General features: G+C 30.7%; 1 protein-coding gene across 4 annotated transcripts in view; it reads left to right on the top strand.

Annotated features, from left to right (window-relative positions):
* LOC112679819 (peptidyl-prolyl cis-trans isomerase CYP95-like) overlaps positions 1–25,294 on the top strand; it is a 111,336-nt gene extending 86,042 nt beyond the window's left edge. For 3 of the 4 annotated variants that reach the window (XM_025549739.1, XM_025549740.1, XM_025549741.1), the window contains 2 exons: positions 6,304–6,363; positions 12,984–17,202. In XM_025549739.1, the coding sequence (XP_025405524.1) occupies positions 6,304–6,363; positions 12,984–13,417 (494 nt within the window). In that variant the 3' untranslated portion in view covers positions 13,418–17,202. Of the gene's footprint in view, positions 1–6,303; positions 6,364–12,983; positions 17,203–25,269 lie in introns of those variants that run through there. The other variant, XR_003148258.1, reaches the window with a different exon arrangement.
* The last annotated feature ends 238 nt before the right edge of the window (positions 25,295–25,532 follow it).

Raw genomic sequence — 25,532 nt, 5'->3', positions numbered from 1 at the left:
ATTATTAACAGAATTACGTACTCTTATAGTTTTAAGGGACAAAAAAATTAAATTTTATTAAAACAATATTTTTTTTTTATGGAAAAAAGCGTCGAAGTAAAGAAAACGGTCGACGATTACTGTAATACTGATATTATGAACTATGAAAAATATTTTTTTTGTTATCGCTGGTATGGTGGTATTAAGACACATCAGGTTCGTACCTGATATTGATAACCTATATATTGATACATCATTCACTGCAATAGGTATTTTTATATTTTATAAATGTATTTATATTCCAACATATATCACACAACCCCGTGGCCGTTCAGTCAGTAATACTGTATATACACATTACTCTTTTATGCACACATCCTAGTTAAATATGATAGAAATAATAATTCATCGACAAATTAAAATCGATTATCGTTACTTTGTACGATTTTCTGAAAACGGGACATTTTAGTATCCTGAAAGTTTTTCAGGGGAAAACGGTACGGTCCCGTTCAAAACGGAACGTACTCATATGGTCACCTTAGTTATAATGCCTAGAACGAAATTGTTATTAAAACTTCGGTTCAATACATTAAGGACAATTTGACTTGCAGCTGGAGACTTTGTAGGTGCCAGTAAAACGTCGGCTTGTAAAATTATAAAATTATTCGAACGGTTACTGAAGCTCGAAGACCGCTCTGTATTATAGTATTATAATTCCAGAACATTTTTGTGCTTTTCAATCAAACTTATCAATTTATTTACTCCATGACTAGCAAAATTTTTTAAACACCATTTATCTTAGTATTTAATTTTAGACATTTTATTATACTATCTAATTCTATATAAAATAAATTAAATTATAAACTAGTATTAATTAGTATTTCAAATGTATAATTTAAAAATAATTTTCTGAAATGAAGTTAACAATTATACCAATGGACGATAGTGCAAAACATTTCGATTGTTATCGATAAATAATAATATTAGTTATTGATAATACAACAATATCATGAAAAGACCAAATAAAATGTACTTATCCAGTGGGCAATAATTAATTCACTGCCTAAGTATAAGTTGTAAATCATATTATTTATCAATAAGATAAATGTCATTGATAACTTTATCCAATAGATATCTAATACTAATATAATAGTTATAATACTTTATTTATTAGTGGTAGAATCGGCTCATTGTAAGATAAATATTGTTATTTATTTTTATAATTTATTAATATTCAAATATATAATATTGTTGAGAATTTAAATAAAAACTCAAGGCTTTTAAAATATTAAAACAATTTTACCATAAGTTACTTTTACTATTTTATTTTAACTAAGTAAATGTTACTACGTAGCGTGATTATATTCGGTATCGATGGAAAAGTTAGTGAAATAAGCATGTCTGAATAAAAGAAAGTATAATAAGTATAACAATTCAACACAAGTTACCTATTTTATCAAAAATACTTGAAGCAATATAAATTTAAGATTCTTACTTTTTTTTTAAAAATCGTATACGAATGAGTTTTTATAAGTTTATATTCAATTTCCCATAGCTTTGAAAAAACCATCTACTTACAAAGTCGAAAAGTCCTCTTTAAAGAACTTTTCCTGTACGATTTCCAGTCTAAGAAGATACTGCACGAAACTTTAAAAGGAGTTTTACTATCAAAAAGTTTAATCACAGGAAAACAAAAACATTATTGTACAGCCAATACATCACTCGTTTTAATCAGAATCTAAAATGGTTTTAATATGAAATAAAAATAAGATTTTTAACTAGTATACGTTCAGGATGAATACAAATTCCAAGAAAAGAAAAACAGTTTTAATAATACGGAAATAAACATATTTAATGCACTGAAAAATCAGTATACAAGAGAACAAACATGTTTAATGATCAGAAAATATGTTTATATTATAATGTCAAATTTATAATTTGTATTTTAATAAATATCATGGATCAAAATACTTATTAAAAAATGTTGACGTTTATGTTTAATGGTTTAATTTAAACATTACTTTTACATATAAGGAAAAAGGAATTACTGGAAAAGTAGTTAAGGAATACTGAAATTATTCAGTAAAAATATAATCATCTTCAGTCATGAATCTAAATAATAGTATATACTTTTATTATTAACTGTTGAAAAATAGATTTAATACTTCTGAAAATAAAACATACTAATGGAATTTCAATATTTATGATGATACTTGTAGCTGCAATTAAATTTAATACAGAATTATTTACTTAAATTTTGTTTTTTAATAATAATATAATTTAAGTAGGTAGTTAAAAATAAAATACTCGAACACAAGATATCTATACACACGAGTATATATTATTTTCTGATTGAACTATTATAATTAAAAAAATCAAAATATGAATCCCATGATGGTAAGCGTTATTTTAATTGACACACTGTAACACATGTGTCATATTTAGAGGCGCATCTTTAAAATACTATATTATTATTAATACGCATATACTGCGCACAGTAATCAGAATAACTATTTCAACATCTTTCGTAAATCTTCTACGCGCTAGAGATTAATTGCTACTAACAAATATAGTATGAAATCCCACGTGATTTCACGACATTGTTCTCACGATTAGATGTTGTGGAACATATTTTATTAGTTTCTCCGATAAATTAACCTAAGAAGGATTTCAACTACCAAACCGTAAACACACCTGTCTAGAGGACAATTCAAATCGCTCTCGGAGGACTATACAATTAGCATTTGTAATTCATTCAAAGCTATCGGCAAAGTATACAATATTGCTTGTCTATATTCGTATTTCTTATAAAATGTGTTGAATCATCATAATAATACGTACGAAAGATATTGCAAAATCTGATCAGTAAAAATCAATAAAATAAACTCGAATGATTTACATATTACGTTTACAGATTTGTAATAAATGCGAATATAATATATGAATATGATTATAACATAATAAACGGAACAAGATATATCAACACATTATATTTATGAAATATATATGATATATATTTTAGTAACAAAATAAATTCAGGAAAAAAATATAAAAGTATTAATTAAAATAAGGTTGTATTTTCTAACATAATCACTGGTCAGTTTATCCCGAAAATATTTTTTGATGAGTTTAGTCATTAATATTCCATAACAATATTCTTCAGAATTTGATTTCGTGTGATATCTTTTTGATAATATTAAATTGACAATACCAGTTGCATTGGCCTTACAACAATTTTGCATACATTGAACACGTCTATACTATAGTCAAGGGTAGGTATAAAATTCAGGGGTAGCGATAGTTCAGTGTGCATAGAAAATGACAAAAATACTTGTGTTCTATCGAACACCCATTCTATATATGAGTTTTCGGTTACCCTATGAAAAGTGTTGGTAATTGTAGCTATTAGCATATTCAACATAAAATGATAGAAATAGTTTCAAACAACGAAAATAAAAATGTTCCAATGGCTGAAATAATAATTATTAGCCACAATTTCTTCATTGTTGTCATCGTTTATTGTTGTCTCGATTACCACCGATCGGGCGGTGAATGACGTCATGCAAAATATGTCCTAGAACAGGGTTTTCGAGGAGGAAAAAATGTGAATGAACGAGTCTTCTTGCGTGATTTTAGAGTTGGTGACCGGATTGATTTTCGTCATGCCGTTGTTGTACGCGTAAAATCTAAACAACTTGGCAGTGAAAGCCAAAACGATGATGCCAAATAGTATTGTGAAACGAGCAAAGTCAGTCGTCATTTTTCTTAGTGACACTTGCATAGGACCCAGAGCATAACTAAGCTGGCACAAGAATAACAATCGTAAGTATGACATGACAGTGGCCACAACAAGCAACCTTTTGGCGACCAGTCTCGTATCCAAGGGCTGCCAGTATTTGCATTCTAATGTTTCATATAGATCATTGTCTTCGGCTCGCAAATTTAAATTGATTGTCCATCAACAGACAAACGTCGTGAACAATATAGTTGCAGGCAATCATAAATATTCCACAACAAGGTGAAATACCTTTTGGATTCCTGAACTATTACCAGTTTTACTGCGTGAACTATAAACGAAAATACGTTAATAACGATTGCATTTTTAAAATTAAGTCCAATGAATCTTTCATAGATCCTGCCTTGTCCAGATTATTTTCATGTGTTAGAATTATCAGCAAAAAGGTATACGATTATAAATAGTTAATCATTCGGTTCACAGGTAGTATGTAGTGACGATCTTTCTTTGATAACGGTGATATCAAGCATATGAAATATATCATCGGTAGTAAAATCATCCGTAGGAGTATAATGAAAAAATCTTGTGCACTGCACTGGTATCGTCTCCATTCGAACCAATTATCAGACCATGATGTCTTCAGTGTTTTTTGTACGTAAGCGTGAGCCACAAAATATTTTTTTTTCTTTATGTCCATTGCTATTACTAGTCGGTGGGATGAAAAAGTGCTAAAAATAATATATCCTCTTGCCTGGTGAGTATTTGTTCCACTTCATTAGAAGACCGAAACAAACCAATCAATTGGACAGCAAACGTTCGGGTCTATAATTCAGCTGTTCATCGTCGGATTTAAATATTCGGTCCACGTTTCCGTGATTTTGCAGTATCTTGCTAAACTGGAATGCTGTGAAAATTGGTTTTTGTGACGGATTGGTGAGTGTTAGGAACACGGATAGTTTAAACTCAATTGCCCCAAGACCGTAATCGAGTTGAACCAACGACTTGCAGATCTACACACGTAAAATAAATACAATAAAATTATTAATGAATATAGTTAACCGAACTGACCTCTTTGGATAAATACTGTGGTTTATGAGGTAATGATTTTGTATGACTATATTTCAGCAACAGTCTCATAATTTTCACATGTTTACATTAAGTCACCAACATAAGAGGCGTGAGATGCTGTGAGAATTCAGTGGAACACTCGTATCCAATTAGACGTTTTTCCGGTTTTCCGATTGTAGAATATCGAGAAGTTTGACAGTAATAAAATACTGGTTTTCGCGAATAGCATGCATCAAAGAATCTCCAATTTCGAGCCCATGGCTGTATAACAATAGATCCACCATTTTCTCGCAATTGGCTTCCATGGCCAGATTCAAATCAGTCATTCCTTGGCAGTTCAAGTCAAAATTGTTGTGATTTTCTAATAGATCGCGAACTGACTGCATGTTAAACACTTTTATGTGATTTAAAAATTATCTTTGCGACAAATCCATTGATCGTTTGATCTTTCACTAGTGACTTTCAATATTATACCAGAATCGGTTACTGTTTCGTAAGCAGAATTTGTAATGTACATTTTCTGTGTATTATTATTCGTTGCTAATTGTAGTCGATTTGATTTGGTTTGTAACTTTTTTTTTTTTGAATCAAATTTTCAATGGTCGATTGTAAATAGTCCAAAAATTTGCTAACAACTTATAAATGACTACTTAGTAATATATCATGGCAAATAAACAAATCATTGTAATATTAAATTTACTGTACTTAATTCAACGTTCCACTAATAAGTTTCTGTATTAACATTCTCCTTCGCTTCCTATATACCTACCTGTCCAGTTGATATGGTTCAGTCGAAACACATTGGTCTATAAAAGTCTATAGTACTGCTTCTAATCAATGTTAGCTGAGTTGAAACAAATTTGTCACTGTAAAAGTAATTTCTTCGCTCAGTATTTTTAATACATGATCGTACTATTATGATTTTTAAATTGTTATCGAACTTTTAGATTTATTCCAGTTGCAATTGACCATAAAATAAACATAGCGAATTTAAAGTATTTCAATTGACTACAAATTAAACGACTTAAACGTAGTTATTTTAAAATGTGTTTCAATGTTAAACGAAATAAAATTTATGTTAGAAGTAAGTCGTAAAATTAAAACTCAAACTCGAGAAAAACTAAAAATGAAGCCAAAAATTGAATATAAATTCCTTGTAAATATTCAAAGATATGATTTATTGAAATGTAATATAATTTTGTTTAAGATTTTTAAAAATAAATAAAACAGAACTATAGAATATACCTATTTATTATATAAAAATAAAAAAATAAAGAAATAAAAATAAAATACTAATAATGATGAATATAATTATTTCTTTAACTTTTAATAAAAAAAAGTTAAGTATACGGAAAAAAAAATCTTAGTTAATATGAAAGTGGTAGATTACATTAAGTACATTATAACCGGATAATATTTTAATTTTGAAATGTATATTTTAAATATTTATTGTTAACATTTTTTATATCTTATTAATTAATCATTTATAGTTATAGATTTGTATTTTTATATGATTTCAGTGATAGTGACAGTAATTTTGTCCATTCTAACAGTGGTGCCTTTAATCATGTTCGTTGTTGGTAAGTTTTGTTTTATATTTTTTATAATATTAAATAAAATTAACTTTGTAAGAGCTGAATCTGTGGTTAACAATCACATTATGCTAACATTACATCAATTTGATATGCAAATACATCATTATAAATCTTAAGTTTATTCTATATTTGACTATGTATAAAAGAATTAGTCAATTTGAAATTTGAACTCTGTAATTTACGAATATTAAATATTTTGATTATTATTTGTTGACACAATAAAATCTTAAGAAAATTTACAGAAATCTTACGATTTATCAATTAAAATAATATCATACTAATGATGTTCTACATTATTTTTATCGTTACTTTTTATTGATAGGTATTTTAATATTTATAGAAATATTTATATAAATTATAATAATAAAAACAATCGTAAGTACTAATGAAACACATCTGAATTCTTTTTTTGATACAATAATATTGTTATATAATAGAATTCGGTTTTATCTCGAATTTAAATCATATTCAATGTTTCTTTAAATGTGGTGATATTGTTTTGTGTCATATATTTATAATATTGTTCTCGTATATGCTTATTTGTGAAAACTTTAGCAACATAATAAATTCATGACATTTTATAATATGTTTGCATAAACTTACTAAGTTATATCTACCGTTTGTAGTTTAAATTCTGAAGGTAAGAAAAAGTTATTATAAACTGCTTAAGTTTTTAATATTTATCGATGAACTTATACAATTCAAATATCTAGTTAATGGTTGTTTATATAGTATAATTTATATTATATGCGACGCACAGGCTACTGCTTAATTTACAATTTACTCTTAAGCGTTTACGCGTTTATAATTATACAAATACGGATTCATAGTTAGCAAATGTATATATAGATAAGTATAGCAGTTGTTTAATTCAGTCGATTTTAAAATTCTATACTTAAATAATTATTTGTGATTTTCTTAAGCAACATATATAACTCATAACCGGAAAAAGTTGAATTGTTAGTGCAATGCACAAAGCTGTATTATTAATATTTTTAATACGAAAACAGTAATAGCTCAACATGCTTAAAACATATTTCTAAAAGAGAAGTTTAATTAAAAAAAAAAAAAAAAAAAAAAAATTAATAAAAAAAATTAAAAACCACGTTAATAGGTTATAAAAATATATTATTTTTACGGTAATCATTATTACACGATATCCATAATACCATACGTGTAGTTGGTTTTCAAAATATTCCAAGCTGGACCATAATTCATAATCAAAAATTGCCAACCATTTTACTTCTTAAATAAATTAGAATTTTATTTTTAGTCATCTAAAAATTGATTATACTTTGTTCTTTAAGTGAGTTCTCTGCTTTGATTTGACGTATTTCATTTTTGAAAATGTCTGTTTACATAAGTAAGCGGAGTTAAATATTGAAATCATTTCACTAGCACATTTTTTCAGATTTGGAATAATATTGACATAATACTAGTAAACTTGGCGGCCCTGATTAAAAAATTTGATGGACTGTAGGTTGGAGACCCCTACTTTAAACTGTAAATTATATCAAAAATACGTAATGTACAATAAGAAATATACTATGAAGCTGAATATCAATTAGTTAAGACTAATTTTATAGAATTAATAAGTAAATGTCAATTGTTTTAAATAATAAAACCACCGTTAGTTTATATTTACATAAAATAATATCATCATAAAATGTTTTCTAAATGTTTACCTTTTCTTCGCTCGTATTTTGTTGGGTAATACTAAACCTCAAAGGGAAATTATTGATTTTCAGTTCCATTAAATCAAAAAACCTTTACTCATGATTTGTCGCACTGAACAATAATTATATGTGAAGACTTTGGATGAGGTTTATTCTTAATCGCATCATCAGCCGACATTTTAATCTTATTGATTAAAGTTAAGAGGGTTCAACAATTTAAAGTTAACGTGACGTTGACAAACAAAGACTAAGCGTCGAATAAAAATACCAAGATTTCTGACACTTTTATGGTTACGACTGTTATGGACAAAAACAACAAACTATATATATACCCACGGAGAGATGACTAATAATCGTTCTAAGTTTTATCGTTTATCGCATTGTCAGTGATCGCGCAACGGTAATGAAAGCACTTTTGTTTTGGATTTATGAACTTTTATGCTTCTTGATTTTGATATTTTTGACTTTGGTTGTCGTTTTAGCGATATCCGAACTACCTTCCATAATATAATATACTCGACAACAGTGATAGTGCTGACACAAATTCACGCACAATGACAACATTATTTACGTTTATAAATAACGTATTTTTCCGTTAAGAAACATTGTGCCGATCATAACATTGAACCAAGCATACGATCGAATGAATGGTGTATCGTACACTGTTACATTCGGTGAAATTATATTTTCCAAGTTTGTAGATTAATTACCGGATGCTTTCAATAATCAATTCAACATCAATAACTCCAACTCGCGGTAATGTCAGCTAAAAAACGATGACTCAAATGTTAAAAACACTTTATTTTTCCAAACGAAAGTATCCAGTGGTGCACAGAAGTAGTTTGATGAGAGCACATACAACAAACAAAAGTTAACCACCCGCTCACACATTTTTTTTTTTTTTATTTAAAAAAAAATCGTTCGTTTATATTGTTGTCTATGACTGTAATTAACTCTTAAAATTAAAATAATAATTAAGATACCTAAACTCAATTGCATATAGATATAATGTTTGTTATTTTTGCTTACCATACTCCATAATGTTTGGAATCCAAGTTATCCAACTATATACCCACCAACTCACCCATGCACACACTCCCACGAGAGCATATGCAGTTTTTTTTTACCAAGAGGTACAGGTAATCTGTATGGGCACCACTAAAAGTATCAAAGCGAAGTGTTGTCAATGATTTTTCAAAAACACACTCACCACATACACACACCCGATATGATCCGTATACGTATATGTTTAATAGAAATAGGCTGCATCACGTGTATAAAGTATGAATGCACATTAAAATGTCAAACTCGATACTCAAATTTAAATGTATAATTTTTCGTGTATAATTGTAATAATTTCTTTAGATATATCGTGACGATGTTTGATTTTTCTTGTTATATTCACTAAAATATAGAGTATTATGCTTTTTTTTACTGTTATTTTAACGATGAAACATCAGCTCGACGCCATTGGGTGGCAGTTGTAATTCTCGTCGTTGAAGAGAAATTCATTTAATCTTCTAGTGTAATATATTTTACCCTATAATGTACCACTCTAGCATTAGTGACTCGTCGTGTTTTCATTAAAAAGTTTTTCTAACCATTACAGTTTTATACCAATCCATTGTTGCCTCCGTATTGCAGCGGTTATGCTTTACTCTAACCTTACCTTATTTCCTTGCAACAGCAACAACTGAAATTCAATTGAATCTTTTATTACGTAACACTATAAATTCAGTAACTATACTATGCACGACTCATTTTCTCGATTTCTATTCTAAATTTATAATTCCTTATTTCTGAAAAATACGTTTGTTAATAATAATAACACGGAAATAAAAATTTTACGAACAATAATTGTTAAAAAACCGCTAATCCTTTAAGAAAATTAATTTCCGTTTTAAACGCATTTGTCAGTATTTTATTTTTTTGTTTACACAATTTTCCATTAACGCGACCAATTAATTTAAATTGCATTACCAATAGGTTAAGGAGTACCATACCAAACATTATACGAGTATATACTTACCATATAATATATAATTTATTTATCATTTGTTATTTTTTTATGGGTTATAATACAGAACAGCAAATAATAATTACTTTTTAATTTATCAATATAGTAATTATATAGATTACAAATTAATAATTATAAATTTAATATTAATAAATATTATATATTGTGGAAAAAGGAAACAAGTAGACAATAATCTTAAAATTGAATTTGGTCGATCATAATTTTCATCCGACGAACATAGCACTTAGCAAGTCCAAATTTTATACCACGTATCGTTTTTATTCAGTGTCTTAAGAGATTACCTTTGCAATATTTATCGTTCATTAATTATTTAAATACTCTAATTCTTAGTTATCATTTTTTTCTTTTCACTGATGACCTAAAAATTATGACCGAATAGGATATGGTGGCTTGCTGTATTTTAAAGCACAGTCACCGATTTGAACTTGTACCAATAATTAATACTAAAAATATTATATTACTTAATACTCTCTAGGTTTCAGATATTATACCGTTTAAAGTATTGAATTATGCGGTATTTAATGATCGAAAAAATCTTAAAATGAGTTTTATAATCTGTCATGAAAACATGAAAAAAAAAACAAATAAATAATTTAAAAAAATATTTTCATTGAATAATTAATTGGATCAGTTATAAAAAATGTAAACGACATCCAAGGAAAATTTCTTTAAATAATAAATATTTTTGATACATCTTTGAACTTAAATTTTCATTTAGTTTGTGATATTTACGTAAAGAATAAAATAAAAAAAAATAATAATAAAACAAAAAAAAAAATTAACATTAATATTAAACCACGAAGGTTTAAACTATAAAGCTAGTTCTCGTGAGTAATAAACAAAATATATGAAACCTGGCAGCCTTGTGCTAAGAGCGCAAATAAATACTCAAACATTACGATAAGAAACATGATGAATCAATGACAATTATTGTTAGCCACGTTCATCTGCATAGTAATATTTAATGTTGGACGTCAGTATCGTAGGCGTACAACCGCGAACACAGAGCCTCGTTGTTAGAAATACCGAAAACGAATAAAAAGTTTGACTCAGATCTTTAAATTTATATTACATGATTTTGTAACTACTTTTGTAATCGTTTGTTTACACAGTACATGTTATTGACATTTGTTACACTTATTCGGGCTGGTGAGAGACGGACTGAGAGAGTGCGTATTTGTGACGCCGAGAACGAACAGACCCTACAGTGGCGGTTTTTGAGAAGCCACAACGGGAGGGGGTGGGGGGTTGTGAAAATATTTTGCATATACTTACAATTTGCACACATATCCCATTTATTTTTTCCTATTACTTGATACACGAGAAGTAATTTTAAATTCTATATACATAATACCACAATGGCATAAAATAGAAATATAAGTATCGATAAAAAAATTAAAACAAAAATTTGTTTTTTATTCAAACTTAATTAATAATCAAACTTATATGAACAAACATTTTTGTGAACGATAAACATTTTTGACATAAAACTATCACCAAAACGATTTTTAGTAAACTCTTTGCTCATTCATATTTTTAGTTTTTACACGGCTCAAGTAGGGGTGGTCCACCTTTCACTTGAAATATTTCTTGTGAAGTATTTTAAAATTTAAAATTTCACTCTTCTTGAAATATTGAAAAATATTTTTTCTTCTTCAAAACGTGTTCGGTTATAGATGATTAGAAATATTATATTGATTATACACAGAAAATATTGATAATGAATTTCTTATCAGTTATAATTTATACGTATCAACCAAGGTTAACGAAATGCAGTGGAACCTCGATAACTCGAACCTCTATAAGTCGAATTTATTATTTTTTACTATTCATTGAAATTTTTCAATTAAATTTTTTTTTTTCTCTTGGCTTAATATAGACCGTTCAGGTCCTTCGCCGCAACCACCACTTCCCTCCATCTATCTCTAACCGTGGCTAGCTCTTCGCCGTTCAAGATTCCCAGCACATCCAAGTCTTTATGGACCCTATCTACCCATCTTTGTCTTGGGCGGCCGAGTGGTCTTTCGCTCTTCGGCTTCCAGTAGGTGACTTGACCAATTGTCTGCTCTCGGCCTCGCCATATATGCCCTGCCCAGCTTATCCTTTTGATTTTCATAGTAGCTATTATGTCCGAATCATCTAACATATTTATCACCTATTCATTCTTTCTTCGTTCATATTCTCCCGTGTTTTGGTTTCTTCTGGGGCCAAAAATTTGCCGTAACACCTTTCTTTCAAATCTTGCTAGGTTTTGCTCGACTGTTTTGGTCGTGGCCCACGTTTCACACGCATATAGCGCTATCGGACGTATCATTACTTTGTATAGGGTTAGTTTAGATTTGATTGAAACTAGTTTAGATTTTAATATTGTTTTTAGTCCAAAGAAGCACTTGTTAGCTGAGTTTATTCTGTTTTTTATTCCCTTGTGGTTATTGCCCGACACGATCAATTCCAGCCCTAGACACTTGAAATTTCCGACCAATTCAAATTCCATATTTCTTACTATCAAATTATTATGTGTATTATTTTTCCGTGACAATACCATGTACTTTTTTGTTTTTTCTTCGTTCACGGTCAAGCCCATTAGTTTGCTTTCGTCCATGAGAGATTCTGCCCATACTCTGTAGGTCGCTATCAGATTCGGACTGTAAAACTACGTCATCGGCGTATGCTATTAGTTTGACAGTCTTAGGTTCTTGCGATTTGACTCCTATACCTGTGTTTAATGCATTTATAACGACCTCCTCCGACGCAATGTTGAAGAGCGTTGGTGAACGTTTTCAATTAAATATTTGAAAAAAAATTAATTTCGTGAAGTGTTACCACCCTAATGATACTAAACGATCGCCGCCGTGCCCGTTTCGGGGCGCGCGCGCGCGCGTATGTTGCAGGTGTCCAGTTCGTGCGCGACTGCCCGCGGGAGCCGCATATACCGGTGTACATGATCGTGGGCGGCATATTCGGCACGATCAAGATGGTGTGGCTGCTGTGCCGGCAAGTGAAGTCGCTGCGGTACAACAGGCGCCGGCGGCCGGACATGGGCACGCGCGAGGACATGGTGTCGTCGATGGGCTCGCGGATCGCCGCCGTCGGGCTCACCGCGTTTCTGGCCGGCTGGTTCGCGCTCGGCAACTACTGGATCCTGTCCGTGTACTGGCCCGACTCGGAGCCGTCGTCGCTGTACGAGCCGAACGTGTGGTGCAACCGCACGCTGTACGTCACCAGCCTGGTACACCTGGTGCTGGTGTACGCGGCCGCTGCGGCCGTGCTCGCGGCCGTCGTGGCCGTGCTGGTGTTCCAGCAGTGCGCGCTCCGGTTCAAATAGCATACGGCCACCACCGCGGCGTGCGGGTGCGCGCACGGACACCATGGCGGCCGGCGCATGACCGTCACCAGCATAATGCCGTACAGCGCCATACACATCAGCGTCACCCGGCCCGCCGACGAATACCGATTCGGCCGCGACGTGGCCTTGTGATCGACTCGCCCGCACTAACCTCTTCCGCCACCACCCTCCGCCTTGCCGCTCTTCCGCAGTCGTCCCTTCGGAGAACGTTGGTTCCGGTTTGTGCGTCCGCTCCACCGCCGACCGGTTCAACTACCCTTCCCTCCACCCCCGGACACGGTTACCTTTTCACCAGGATCCGGAGACCGTCAAATATCATGCGCGATCGGTGCGCGAAGCTCCTATTCCGTCGCCCGTTCCCGGGACCTACCCCCGAACTATCATAAACGTTCCGAACAACAAACGCGCATGCGCGTTCGTGTCAATTGGATCATATCGCTAATGCTTCACTATACATTCCGTAGCTCGACCCAAAGATACGACTCACCCTTGTCCCCGGTTCGGTGTTCGATCGTTTTTGTTTTCATATCCAAACGCCTCTCTATCTTCCTTGTGTTTGACGGTCGTGCCGACGTCAGCGTCAAGTTCGACATATCTATTCGATTTCCAATCGCGCGTTTCACGCGGAACGCCGGTCCACGTCCTTACGTCGACCACACGCTTAAGTCATGCAATCGCATCGTGATCGATCGATCTCCGAAACGCCATACCGTATTGTTTTGCCCTTTGTTTTTTTGTTCAACAGGAAACACGATTTACCGTATTCGCCATGCAGGTAATGGTGTACCATCAGATTGCCGTAAATATAACAATACTCGTGTACACATGTATGCGTTTCGCGATGCATCCCACGCGCAATCTACATCGAATATCAACATTGTCAGGTAATCTATCAGTCAATATGATAACTTAGTGACAGTTCGAGATCCGTTGCGCATTAACACTGCACGGTAATACCGTTTTAAATATGCATTATCGGAACGAAGATTTAGGTATGCAAACAAAAACAGATGGTTTGATTGATAATTTTAATACTTAAAGAGCGTGCGATATGAATGTATAGAAAACGAGACGTGATAAAGATATCATTTAAAAATACATATTTTCTCAATAGTAAAACGAATATCACGTCTTTTTTTTTTTTTTTTTCGTCTTCTTCGTACATGTTAATATGAATAGGGAAAAGTTGACAAAAACTCTACTGTTACTCATTCACTGCCAAATAGATTCTTAAAGATGAATAAAATTAAAGACAAGACATATCGATCACAATTAACTCTCGGGCTATTTCTTCGTTTGTAATCGGAAAAATAAATATTTATCGATATTTTATTTCTTTCGTAATTAATTTAATAAAATTAAGCATTTTTAAGAATTACAAAATAGCGTTTACGTCAAACGAATGAAATTTATACGAAATTCATACGTGTTTTACCTGTAGAATATCGTACTGAAAAAAAAAAAACATGCAAATACAAGTAGTCTTAACCCTAGAAATAAAAGTTACGCGCGTCGTGCACATCATAATGAAGACTCGGTTGCAGACAAATGTTCGTGCGGCGAGACAAAAGACAATTTTGAAATTCTGAACCACAGTTTTACAAGTACGAATATATGTTTCGCCGTCGGTACTCGAGTCACTAATGGACTAAGTTCTTATTCCTATTCGAGTTTGATCGTCATTACAAAGTTATATAAATTTATATGTAGAATATCTCCAAGTGTGACCGTATTTATCTGTGAGATTGCGTGCAAGCAAATCTCCATTCATTAGTTTTCTCATTCGTCATGCTCCATTATCTTCATTACTGTTTTTTTTATTGTCTACATTCGCTTTTTATTCGTTGAGATCTTAAAGATCTTACCCATTTTTAAATCCTTGAGATTTCACTTGGAAGTTCGGTACGTAAAACGTGTCGAACGAACCAAAACACTAAAAAAACGTTGCATTACGTTTCAGCGTTATGCTGAAAATGACATTTCATATTTTTTCATATTGATTAATAACTTCATTATAATTACATTATATTACATTTTATATATTGGATTGTGGTATTAAATAAAATGGTTTAAATTTAAATTTTATTACTTTGAATGTAAATATAGGTAAAGATTATACTTATATTGAAGCAAGTATTATATTACTGTTATTATACATGGTTATATCATTAAATTCGATAAAGTATGATATGTGGGGCTGAGTTTCATTGATAATCAATCAAGAGTTTAGAGTTAGTGAAATATACGTAGGTACTAATACTTTAATTTCTTTACTTTTTTTTTCAAATTTGCTTAAAACCACAATATTTGGAAATTTAATTATCAGAAGTCAAATGTACGTTAATTTTCTTACAAATACTTAATAACAACTTTCAGGATAGCATAAAAATACTTCGATATAATTTTCAAAAAAAAATCATAAAATCGTAAAAATAATCAATTTTGCTCACAAAAAAAATAAAATAAAAAATTGTAAGCATAAGTTTTACATTCACGCTACGTATGTACGTAGTTGAAATAAGTAGTTTAAAAAATAATAATACTATAATCTAATCTCTATTTTAATTATTATTACACATTTTGAAGCTTTTTATATTGTCATATTAAATGTATCCATCTATGAATGGTGCGATCGTTGTGTCTGTGCACTTAAAATTGTAATATCGTATACTTCCCGAGGCTTTAATACTACTTAGAATTTATAATTATTGTTGTAATGTATATACATAAGCATTTAATATATTTATACGTGTATATGTGTTATGAATATATGTCTATGAATAAAAGTATATATCATGATAAATTAGAATGGGTTTCGAGTTGGTTATAAATTATTGTTATTACTTAAAATAAAACTACCCACATAACAAACGAGTATTTAATGTGTGTAAATGGTTATACAAAGGTTTAAATTATGAATCATCAATCGAGTTAATGTTAATCTAACTAAATTAATGATATTTAATTATATGTACTTCTTAATTATGGATTCAACTATACCTGGATAGATGATTGTTCGTAGATCGCATATTGAAGTAAGCAAATGTAGTATATATTTTTGTATAGATAATTTCAATTTGTCGTTAAATTTCAATTGGAAACCGTTTCCCATTTTTATTTTAACTTTCCGTACGACGCACTAAAACTATCCGAGTATAGAATTATTTTGTATTGCACTTAACATGTAGATTTTGAGAAAGTTTCAAAAACTAATTATAACTACACGTCATGCGTGATTTGAAGTAACGAAAGTATGCTATAATTAAAATTTATTATTCTGTCTTAAAATTAATCAAGCAGATGTATCAAAATTTATCTACGACGCATGTTGTGAAACGTTTTGGTTTTTGATTATGATTATTTTATTATTACTATGACTTTTTAACATTAACCTATGTGTAGCAGTCATACACCCAAAACCACAACCTTCAATTCCTACTCCTCAAAAACTCCCTTCGTGAACATTCTGTTTAAAATTAAACAAATTAAAACGTACATAGACTTCAATATTTTCAACACTAAAAATGTTGCTGTTAAACATTTTTTTTACATAAACATTTTTGCATATATCGTTCTAAAATTAAGATTTTTCTTAATGAAATTACCACGAGCACAAGTCTTCCGGGGAATAATATCTTGCATGCGCTATTGTCTCATAGTAATACTAATTTACGTTCCGTTTACGTTCGTTTTACTTAAAAAACTTCAATTAGCCTTTATTAACATAGATGTTTTTGATTATTTACCTACTACAAAATCATCACCATTGCATTTTATACTTTTTTTTTTTTTTTTTTTTTTTTTTTTTTATTTGAAATCAAAAAGATTACTGGGCCTCACTGAGAAAACTCGTGTGGAGGCCCAGGGTTATCAATTTACAATATTCTAAATTACTTACTAAATTAAATACTTGTATTAAATATTACAACAATGTCCGGTGTAAAGTAATAAAAACAGCTGTACATTCAATATGAAAACGTAGTGGCCAAAAGCTTTTTGAAAGGTCTTGGAATGACATGTACGTATTATTAAGTCGTTGCAGTTGGCACTCAAGTGCGTAAGTTACTGGTCTCGCGAATTATCGTCAACGAATTCAGTGTACACCATTCAAAAATATATTTTTTATCAAGTCTATCGGGGAATATGACTTTTATTTTTAATAAAGTAGAACAAGCTATTTACTACGACCGCGTAACTAATAAATAATAATGCATTCAAACGCCGGCAATCGATGTTTGGCCCTTTAAACGCTACTTAATAATATGAATATTATATTATTTGACCGTTACGACCACGACATATAGAATAAAGTTACGATGTAAGTCCTACTAAATATTTTTACTAAAGATGTATTAAAGCAAAACGAGGTACGAGCTGATATTTTCTAGATTCGCAAATTAATTCATAAAGTGTATTAGTTTTGTAGTTTTATAATAATTTCGTTTCAATTGGTTTCACAGAACATCACAAATGATTTATTTTATTTTTAGTTGAACGATTTTACCTTCTCAGTATTGATTTCGTTTTATCGAGTTCATTGTACGAGTAAAACTGTGTTGTTTGTAATATCTCACTGTTCCCAATAATTTATATTTATGTAAATATATGTATTCGGTTATAAAATTGTATTCGAAACGTAAATATTGAAATCAATTTCATGTACAAATATAAATATTGTATATTTTATCGATATTGAAATACATAACGCTCATTGCGAGGGAAAATTCATCAGTATTTTTATAATATTCAAAAATCTCGTTCGAACGTGTATTATTTTGTCAAACATTGTTTTACTCTATCTTAAATAAAATTGTTATCCTCGAAAGTTTTAGTTTTGGTAGTAAAATGTATAATTCAATTGTCCTACTACAGAAATGTCACGAATTGACAAGGGATATGGTCTGTAAATAAGAAGAAAAAAAAATAACATTAGAATTCAACCCACGAAGGAAAACTTTTGAAATCGACACTAATAGTATTGTGTAAATTTCCTCGTATCCCTGATCTAAACATTGACATTTTACAACCAGGCAATCCAATTTTACAAATATCTCGTTCATTCGTTAATACTTACTAAGTTTTTTATTTTTCGGAATTCCTCTGTCAAAAGCTTCTCGCCATCCATAAGATGTGACAATGATTTTATTTATTCGCTTTACTGATTTTAAAGTTTGCAATTAACTTTAACGCCTTTCTGGTGGTCATGGACACTAACAATGAATTATTGTTCGAATTTAATCGGTAAATCCTTCTGTTTTGTCGTCCTCCGGAATTTTATAGGTATCTTCAACTATTTGTTTCAATTTTCTCTCGAATGTTTCTTCTGCGGACACTTCTATTTTCACTTTACTCACTAATGTTATCAACCATTACAACCAATATTAGAAAATTAAAAACTACTTGATCAGAAACGTCAACATGGAAGTGAAAATATAAATTAAGATTTAAAGAGCCAAATTAACCAGTATTTATGATAAATAATGTTAATGAAACATGTATGATTGAATCATATAACTTTTAACTTATAGTAACTCGGTAAAATTAAAACTTATTGTATTAATGTTATAACAATTATTAATTACTATTATTTATCCTTTGATCTTCCTAAGACTAAAATAAAGTTGAAAATGCACTTGATTTAAAATTTTGTCTTTATTGACCATATTATGCGCTTATTATTTTTAGATTTTTATTGAAATTCTATACTTAGATATCTTAATTTTAAATATTTTTGTTTGTTGAACATAGAAAACATAATTTACATAATTATTTGATCTCTGGGACCAAAGTTGTAGATATTATATTTATTTAAATGGCGTTTATAGAAATATAATATTTTGTATAAAAATTCCTAGACCAATTTTATCCATATCATATTATAAAATATATATATATTTATATATATATATATATAAAAATAGGTATGCCACCAAAAAATACCTAGATTATTTTTTTAATCAATACTATTCTCCTGTGGTTCGTTTTTTCCATTTAACTTCTATATTATATTTTGTCATATAAGTAAATATTAAACATAAATATCAGTCATATTTATTTCAATATGATATTGTACTAAAACCACGTAAAGATATTATATAAAATATATTTTGTTTTCTTTCCGTTTATCTTCATAAAACATACATAATTTATTTCGTATATACATATATATAATATTGTATTATTTTATACACTCATAGTATAGGTTAATATTTCATAATACTCATTGTTCATGCATTTTATCTGTAATGAAATGACTATGTGATATTTTTACAAATTACACATAATATAATAAATGGATATTTTACATATTTTATTGGGTAACAATATTGTTTCAAGTAATTATTATAATTATTACTAAATTATCCTTTAAAAGTTCATTAAAATGAGAAATTATTACATATTATATTTAGTTATGTGATTTTTCTATAACTTTTTCATACCCATAAAACTTGTGGCCTTTTAACCTTTGTGTTGTGTATAACAATGTTAAAACATAATCTATGCTTATATCACACGATCAGAGTATAAAAAAAATTAAATGTTTATTATTTAAGTCATATCGATTTCATTTGAAATGCGACCGTAACCTAATTACTGCGGTTTCATATTATCACAATCATGTATATCGTCCAGATATACGAGTAAATATTTCCCTAAAAGCTTACACATTTTGAAGTGAAAAAAAACGTAATTATCACTGTCGCTACTGATATAGTTCAACTAAGCTGATTAAGGTTGAACACGTATTAATCTTGATTGCAAATCGTTCTCGAAAAGAATCTCCGGATATCGTATAATGAAAGATATTTTTAATATCTGATAGGGTTATTTGGGTACTGTTACCACTGATTAATGTTTCATAATAATTGAAAGTTTTTAAACATTAAATATATCAACGATTTAAAATGTTTCTGAACGTGATCTGAAAATCAAATCAAGATTAACTGATACGCTTAAAACTTTATTTTATATCTATTTCGATATCTCTTTAGGTTTCTAAATGTTGCAGTAGTACCATTGCTATACTATCCATGCGTGTTCATATTAAATTGTTTGCATACTGAGCGTGTAGATAAATACACGTAGTAAAACATATCCGATTGAGCGTTAGGAATAGTATTCGACTTGGCGAAAATTACAAAGTGAGTCAACATTTTGCCTACACACAGGACGTTATCAGTGACATTACGATTATTACGTCGGAGTATCGATGTTTACGTCAATGTTCGTCACAGTGTTTACCGTCGTTTTGCGACACAGATCGCTGCGAAAAATTTAAAATGTAGCGAGAGAATAAACGCTCCCCGGGAATTCTTGTCACGTACCGATCGGTACAGATACGATGTTATTGCGATTTCCCAAGCTAATGACAACGCGTGATCGAAAGTATCGTATTGTAAGATCATGATTCCGTCAAGGGTTTTCGGCATTCCAACTGACCTCTCTCCAGGACCGTTCAGAGAGGGGATGCAACGGGACCATTTCGCTTCAGGCCCCGTTGTTGGAATATGTTTTAGGGGGCCCCCCATAAAGTTTTGGTGTATAATAATTGATAATATAGCCTCGATTACACTGAGAAATTAAACACGCTGCGTGTTGACGATTAAAGTCGCGCGCGTATGAGCGTGTAGCGACTTGTCCGATTACATCGAACAATTAAGGCCGGGGTCATACTATGCGTTTTCTACCGCAGCGTTTTTATTGTTTTAAACGCGTGCGGTCACCGCATCAAACAGAACCATACATTTCTTCGATACCAATCATACTATGCGTTGCGTTGGACCGGTTGCCGCATTTGACAGAGCAGGTTCGGTCGAAAACGCTCAACCGCAATCATACGCGTTTTGGCTACATAGACGAAACACATTATTTTTAATGAAAGCTGTCATACTATGCGTTTTGACGCTCCAGTTTGGCACCAAAATAAATTTTTGTGTTGCTTATTCCCGCTGTGGCGCTGTTTTTTATCAAAGAACAATGATTATAGTTAGGAATTTGTTTTTAATTCATACCAATCTTTGTCTTGTATTTCTTAACAATAATTACAGCAATTTGATAAATAATGTAATAAAGTAAATAATATAACACGAGTTTTGAATAACTTTTTTTTTTTTTTTATTTTAAAGAAATTTACAATCTGTACATAAAAACAAAAACAATAATTAAATATGATAAATATTATGAATAAAAATGGCATGAATAGCATGGTTGGGTAAGAGGCCCATTGGCAACACCCTCATAATTTGTAATTTGGCAATTTATTATAATAGGTCACGAGACCAGTTCCTTTTTAAACGTCGTTTTGGGTTTCCAGGTAGAACGTGAGAGGACACATTTTTTTATAAGAGGATTTTTATGGGAGTCGAGTTTGGAATATATCAATTTTTTCTTCGAATAATAAGTTATGAAGTTCATGTTTGTGTTGAATGGCACCGTTTGCGTTCCAGAGTAAAATGTTTAATGAGGGATGGGATTGGGTGGAATTATTTATTTTTTTTTATTAAAAGTTTGTTGATAACCGTTGTGAGAAGTGAAATAAGTGGATTAATAATTAATTTAAAATCATCTAGGAATGAGGTGAGCTGTTTGGAAAAATAATTTGTGGTTTGTTCATGGATTTTTGTATTATTAAATTGACGAGAGGCATCTGCGTATGATTGAGTGTGAGGCTGATTATTAGTATTAATATTTTCATTTGAGGTGGTGCAATAGACCTCTTTAACAGGTATGGGATTATTGTTACTTAATAATTTAATATCAGATTGGAAATCTTGGTTAATTTTATTTTTATTTTTCTGGTGTCTTTGTTGTAGATTTTTATACACAATGCAACCTCAATAACTTGCTGGGTGTTGTCCTTCGCATAGTGCGCATTTTGGTGGTTGGTCGATGGGTTTTAAACAGGCAGAAGTATTGTGGTTTTCCCCACATTTCACGCATCGAGGTGCGTGATTACAGTATGTTCTCGAGTGACCAAAATCTTGACATCTAAGACATTGTATTATTTGGCGTCGGGGGTATGGCTCTTCAACTTTAATTTTGGTGTAGCATATTGAAGTTAATTTAAATATTTCTTTGTTATTTTGGTCAGGTTCAAGGTCTATGAAAAATAGGGGTAACGGTAGTTTTGTTATTTTATTTTTTACATTTACAACTTGTCTTGCAGTGAATCCGTTTTCATTTAATTCTTGGATAATAAAATCGATAGGCGTGGTATGATGTAAGTTCCGAAAAACGACTCTGTATGGTTTATCTTGTTTAACTTGATAAGTGTGAAAATCAACTCCTTTTTCATTGAGCAGTTTAGTTTCTTTTCGGAATGAATCAGCCGATTTTGTTTGAAGTTTTAGGTTATTGATAAGACTTTTGCAAAAGAATTCTTCGGGACCGATTAATAGTTTGATAGCGTCATAGAAATTTTTGTAGTTTAATTCAGATTTGATAAAAATTGGAGATGGTAATTGTGGTTTGGTATTTGGTAATTCAGACGCTTGATCAGTATCCATTTCCTGAGTAGATAAGTTTTCAGAAAGTGAGGCGTTACGATTTTTTGTTGTAAACTGACTTGATGTATTGCTTTGTTTGGTTTTGGGAGACATAATAGGTGATGGAATGTGCTGACGTTTTTGGGAGTAAGGAGACATTACCAATGTCCAATCAACAGATGATAAATCGTCCGGGTCGGTGTTTATTATTTCGTTTTGTTTAATTATTTGATTGCCACTTCTTTTGTGGTGGCGAGCACAGTGACGTGTTATTTTGGTTAGATAACGAGCGCGGCAGCGTATTATTTTGGTTAGACATTTTGTGCAACGGTAATTAAAAATGTGATTTTTCTTACCTTGGGGCTGCACAGACCCCCGTAGTGGGTAAGACCTGAAATACTAGTGATTCGTCTTTTTTTTCCCCTTTTCAACGGTATTAATTTTGTTAAAATCGACAAAGTTGTATAAGTGAAACATAAAAAAAATCACGGACGTTTAATAAACATGTGTGCTCGATAAGAGCTGTGCACCGAATGTTTGAGTAACTTACTATGTTTTTCCTTTTCATTTGGCGAATATTCGGAAAATCCGTCAATCATAACCTCTCCAATATTTTGCCAACTATTTTGTTTGATGGTTTTATTTGAATAATCATTAAAGAATAAAAATAAATCAAACAATTTTTTAAATTATAATGAATAATATATTAATTTCGTAGCCCGTAAGTATGTTACGATAATAATTGAAAATTGTATTGATGGTACTTACCTATATGGTATAATAGACATAGAATACAATTAACAATAATTTTAAAACATGGTATCATGGCGGTTAAAAATATTGTAACAGCTGTTTAATGTTTATTATTATCACTTATCAATGCTTTCATGAGTTTACAAAACGCCATAGTATGACAGTCATGGACGGTGCGGCAATAACGCATGTGACAAAACACATGCGGCAGAAAACGCATAGTATGACCTCAGCCTAAATTATAAATAATGTTAAATTCTATGTATTATGTAAGTATGTAATTACAGTACACGAATTTAAATGAGTTTGATTGGTTAAGGTTTAAAAAAATACGATTGCAAGAATTTTGTTATTCTCAGTGAGTGTTATGTTTATCATATCTTATTATTATGGTCGAAGACCCCTCAAATTAATTTGCCCCTGGCCCCGAAAATCCTTGAGACGGTCCTCCTCTTTCGGTTGAAATGTAATCGTGGTAATATTGTAACGTACACGTTAACTGTGCGCACCGACCGATGGGAGGGAGGGAACTTTAGTTTTCAAACGAAACTGCTCCCTGTGCGCATATAATGTCAGTTTGCGTACAAACACTAGCTACCGTCCGCAGTAGTTCTAAACGGAGCGCGACGGAGCCAACTTTGGGGTGTATCTGTGCGTCATGGCTACGTTATGACCCGCGTCGTGCGTTCACTTAGTGGTATATCAAAATGACCGATTAATAATAATTAATTAAAAATAATTAAAAATAATTAATAAAATGACATATTAATAATTATATACATATTACGAAAAAAAAATATGAAAAAATTGAAAAAATTAATAAAAAATTGAAATATACGATTAAACTATAGTCATAGCATTATATCTACGTCACTATAATAAGATTATGTTCGATAACAGTTGTTGTTTTTAGCTTGAACTGATGCATCACTACGTCAAGTTTGTGCTTATTTGCAGAACTACGGAGTATGTAAAATAGTTTTTAATTTTTAGCCGTTATAGAGTTATGATACATTTGTTTTTCGTCACGTGGTAATTTTTTTTTCTACAAATTCATTTTCACAAAATAACTCCACGATATGATGTATATTATAATATTAACGAGGGTTGGTAAGACAATACTGACTGCATTTACATTATTTTAACAGAATGTTATAGGTCAGGTTAGGTTAGGTCGGGCTACTAGAAAATGAAATAATCGTTAATCAACTTTTGCACCATTAGTAGAATTAAGTTGTGTACAGAAAAATGTACCGTTTAGGTTAAGTGCAGTAGAATTTATACTTAAAAAAAAAAAAAAAAAAATCGACCGATACTCAAAAATATAAAAAAAGTTTTATCTTATTAATATTATCGTAGTGTAAAAATATTTCGTAAAAAATACTAATCAGAAAAATAATGTATTCATCTGTTTACATGACATTGCCATAATAGACTAATAACAGTTATAATAGACAGTAATAATAAAATATATTATTATGGTTGCCAATACTATTTTGGACGAATAAAAAATAATTGGTCCTTCTAAATAAAATCAAATGAAACATTATATTAATTTATTAATTTATTATTTATTGAAATTACTTGTTGCAGTCCATACGTTTTTATTCATCATAAAAAACACGGAAATAATATTTATATTATATATTAATATATTATATGACTTTAATATTGAATCTTAAATTTATATTAAATTGTACCTACCTATATTTATAACGTCTTACGTTAAATTATATTATTATACTTGATTAAGTAATCGATGTACAATTTGATGATTATAATATTTAGAAGTTGATGTTAAAACAATTAAACTTTCTTGGCTGTATTAAGTAGAAAATGAAATATTTTAAACTTCA

This window comes from Sipha flava, unplaced genomic scaffold (genome assembly GCF_003268045.1).
Source record: "Sipha flava isolate LNK unplaced genomic scaffold, YSA_version1 168_pilon_pilon, whole genome shotgun sequence".
Taxonomy (NCBI): domain Eukaryota; kingdom Metazoa; phylum Arthropoda; class Insecta; order Hemiptera; family Aphididae; genus Sipha; species Sipha flava.
Note: the sequence above shows the minus strand (reverse complement) of the source record. Positions and strands in the feature narration are given on the sequence as shown.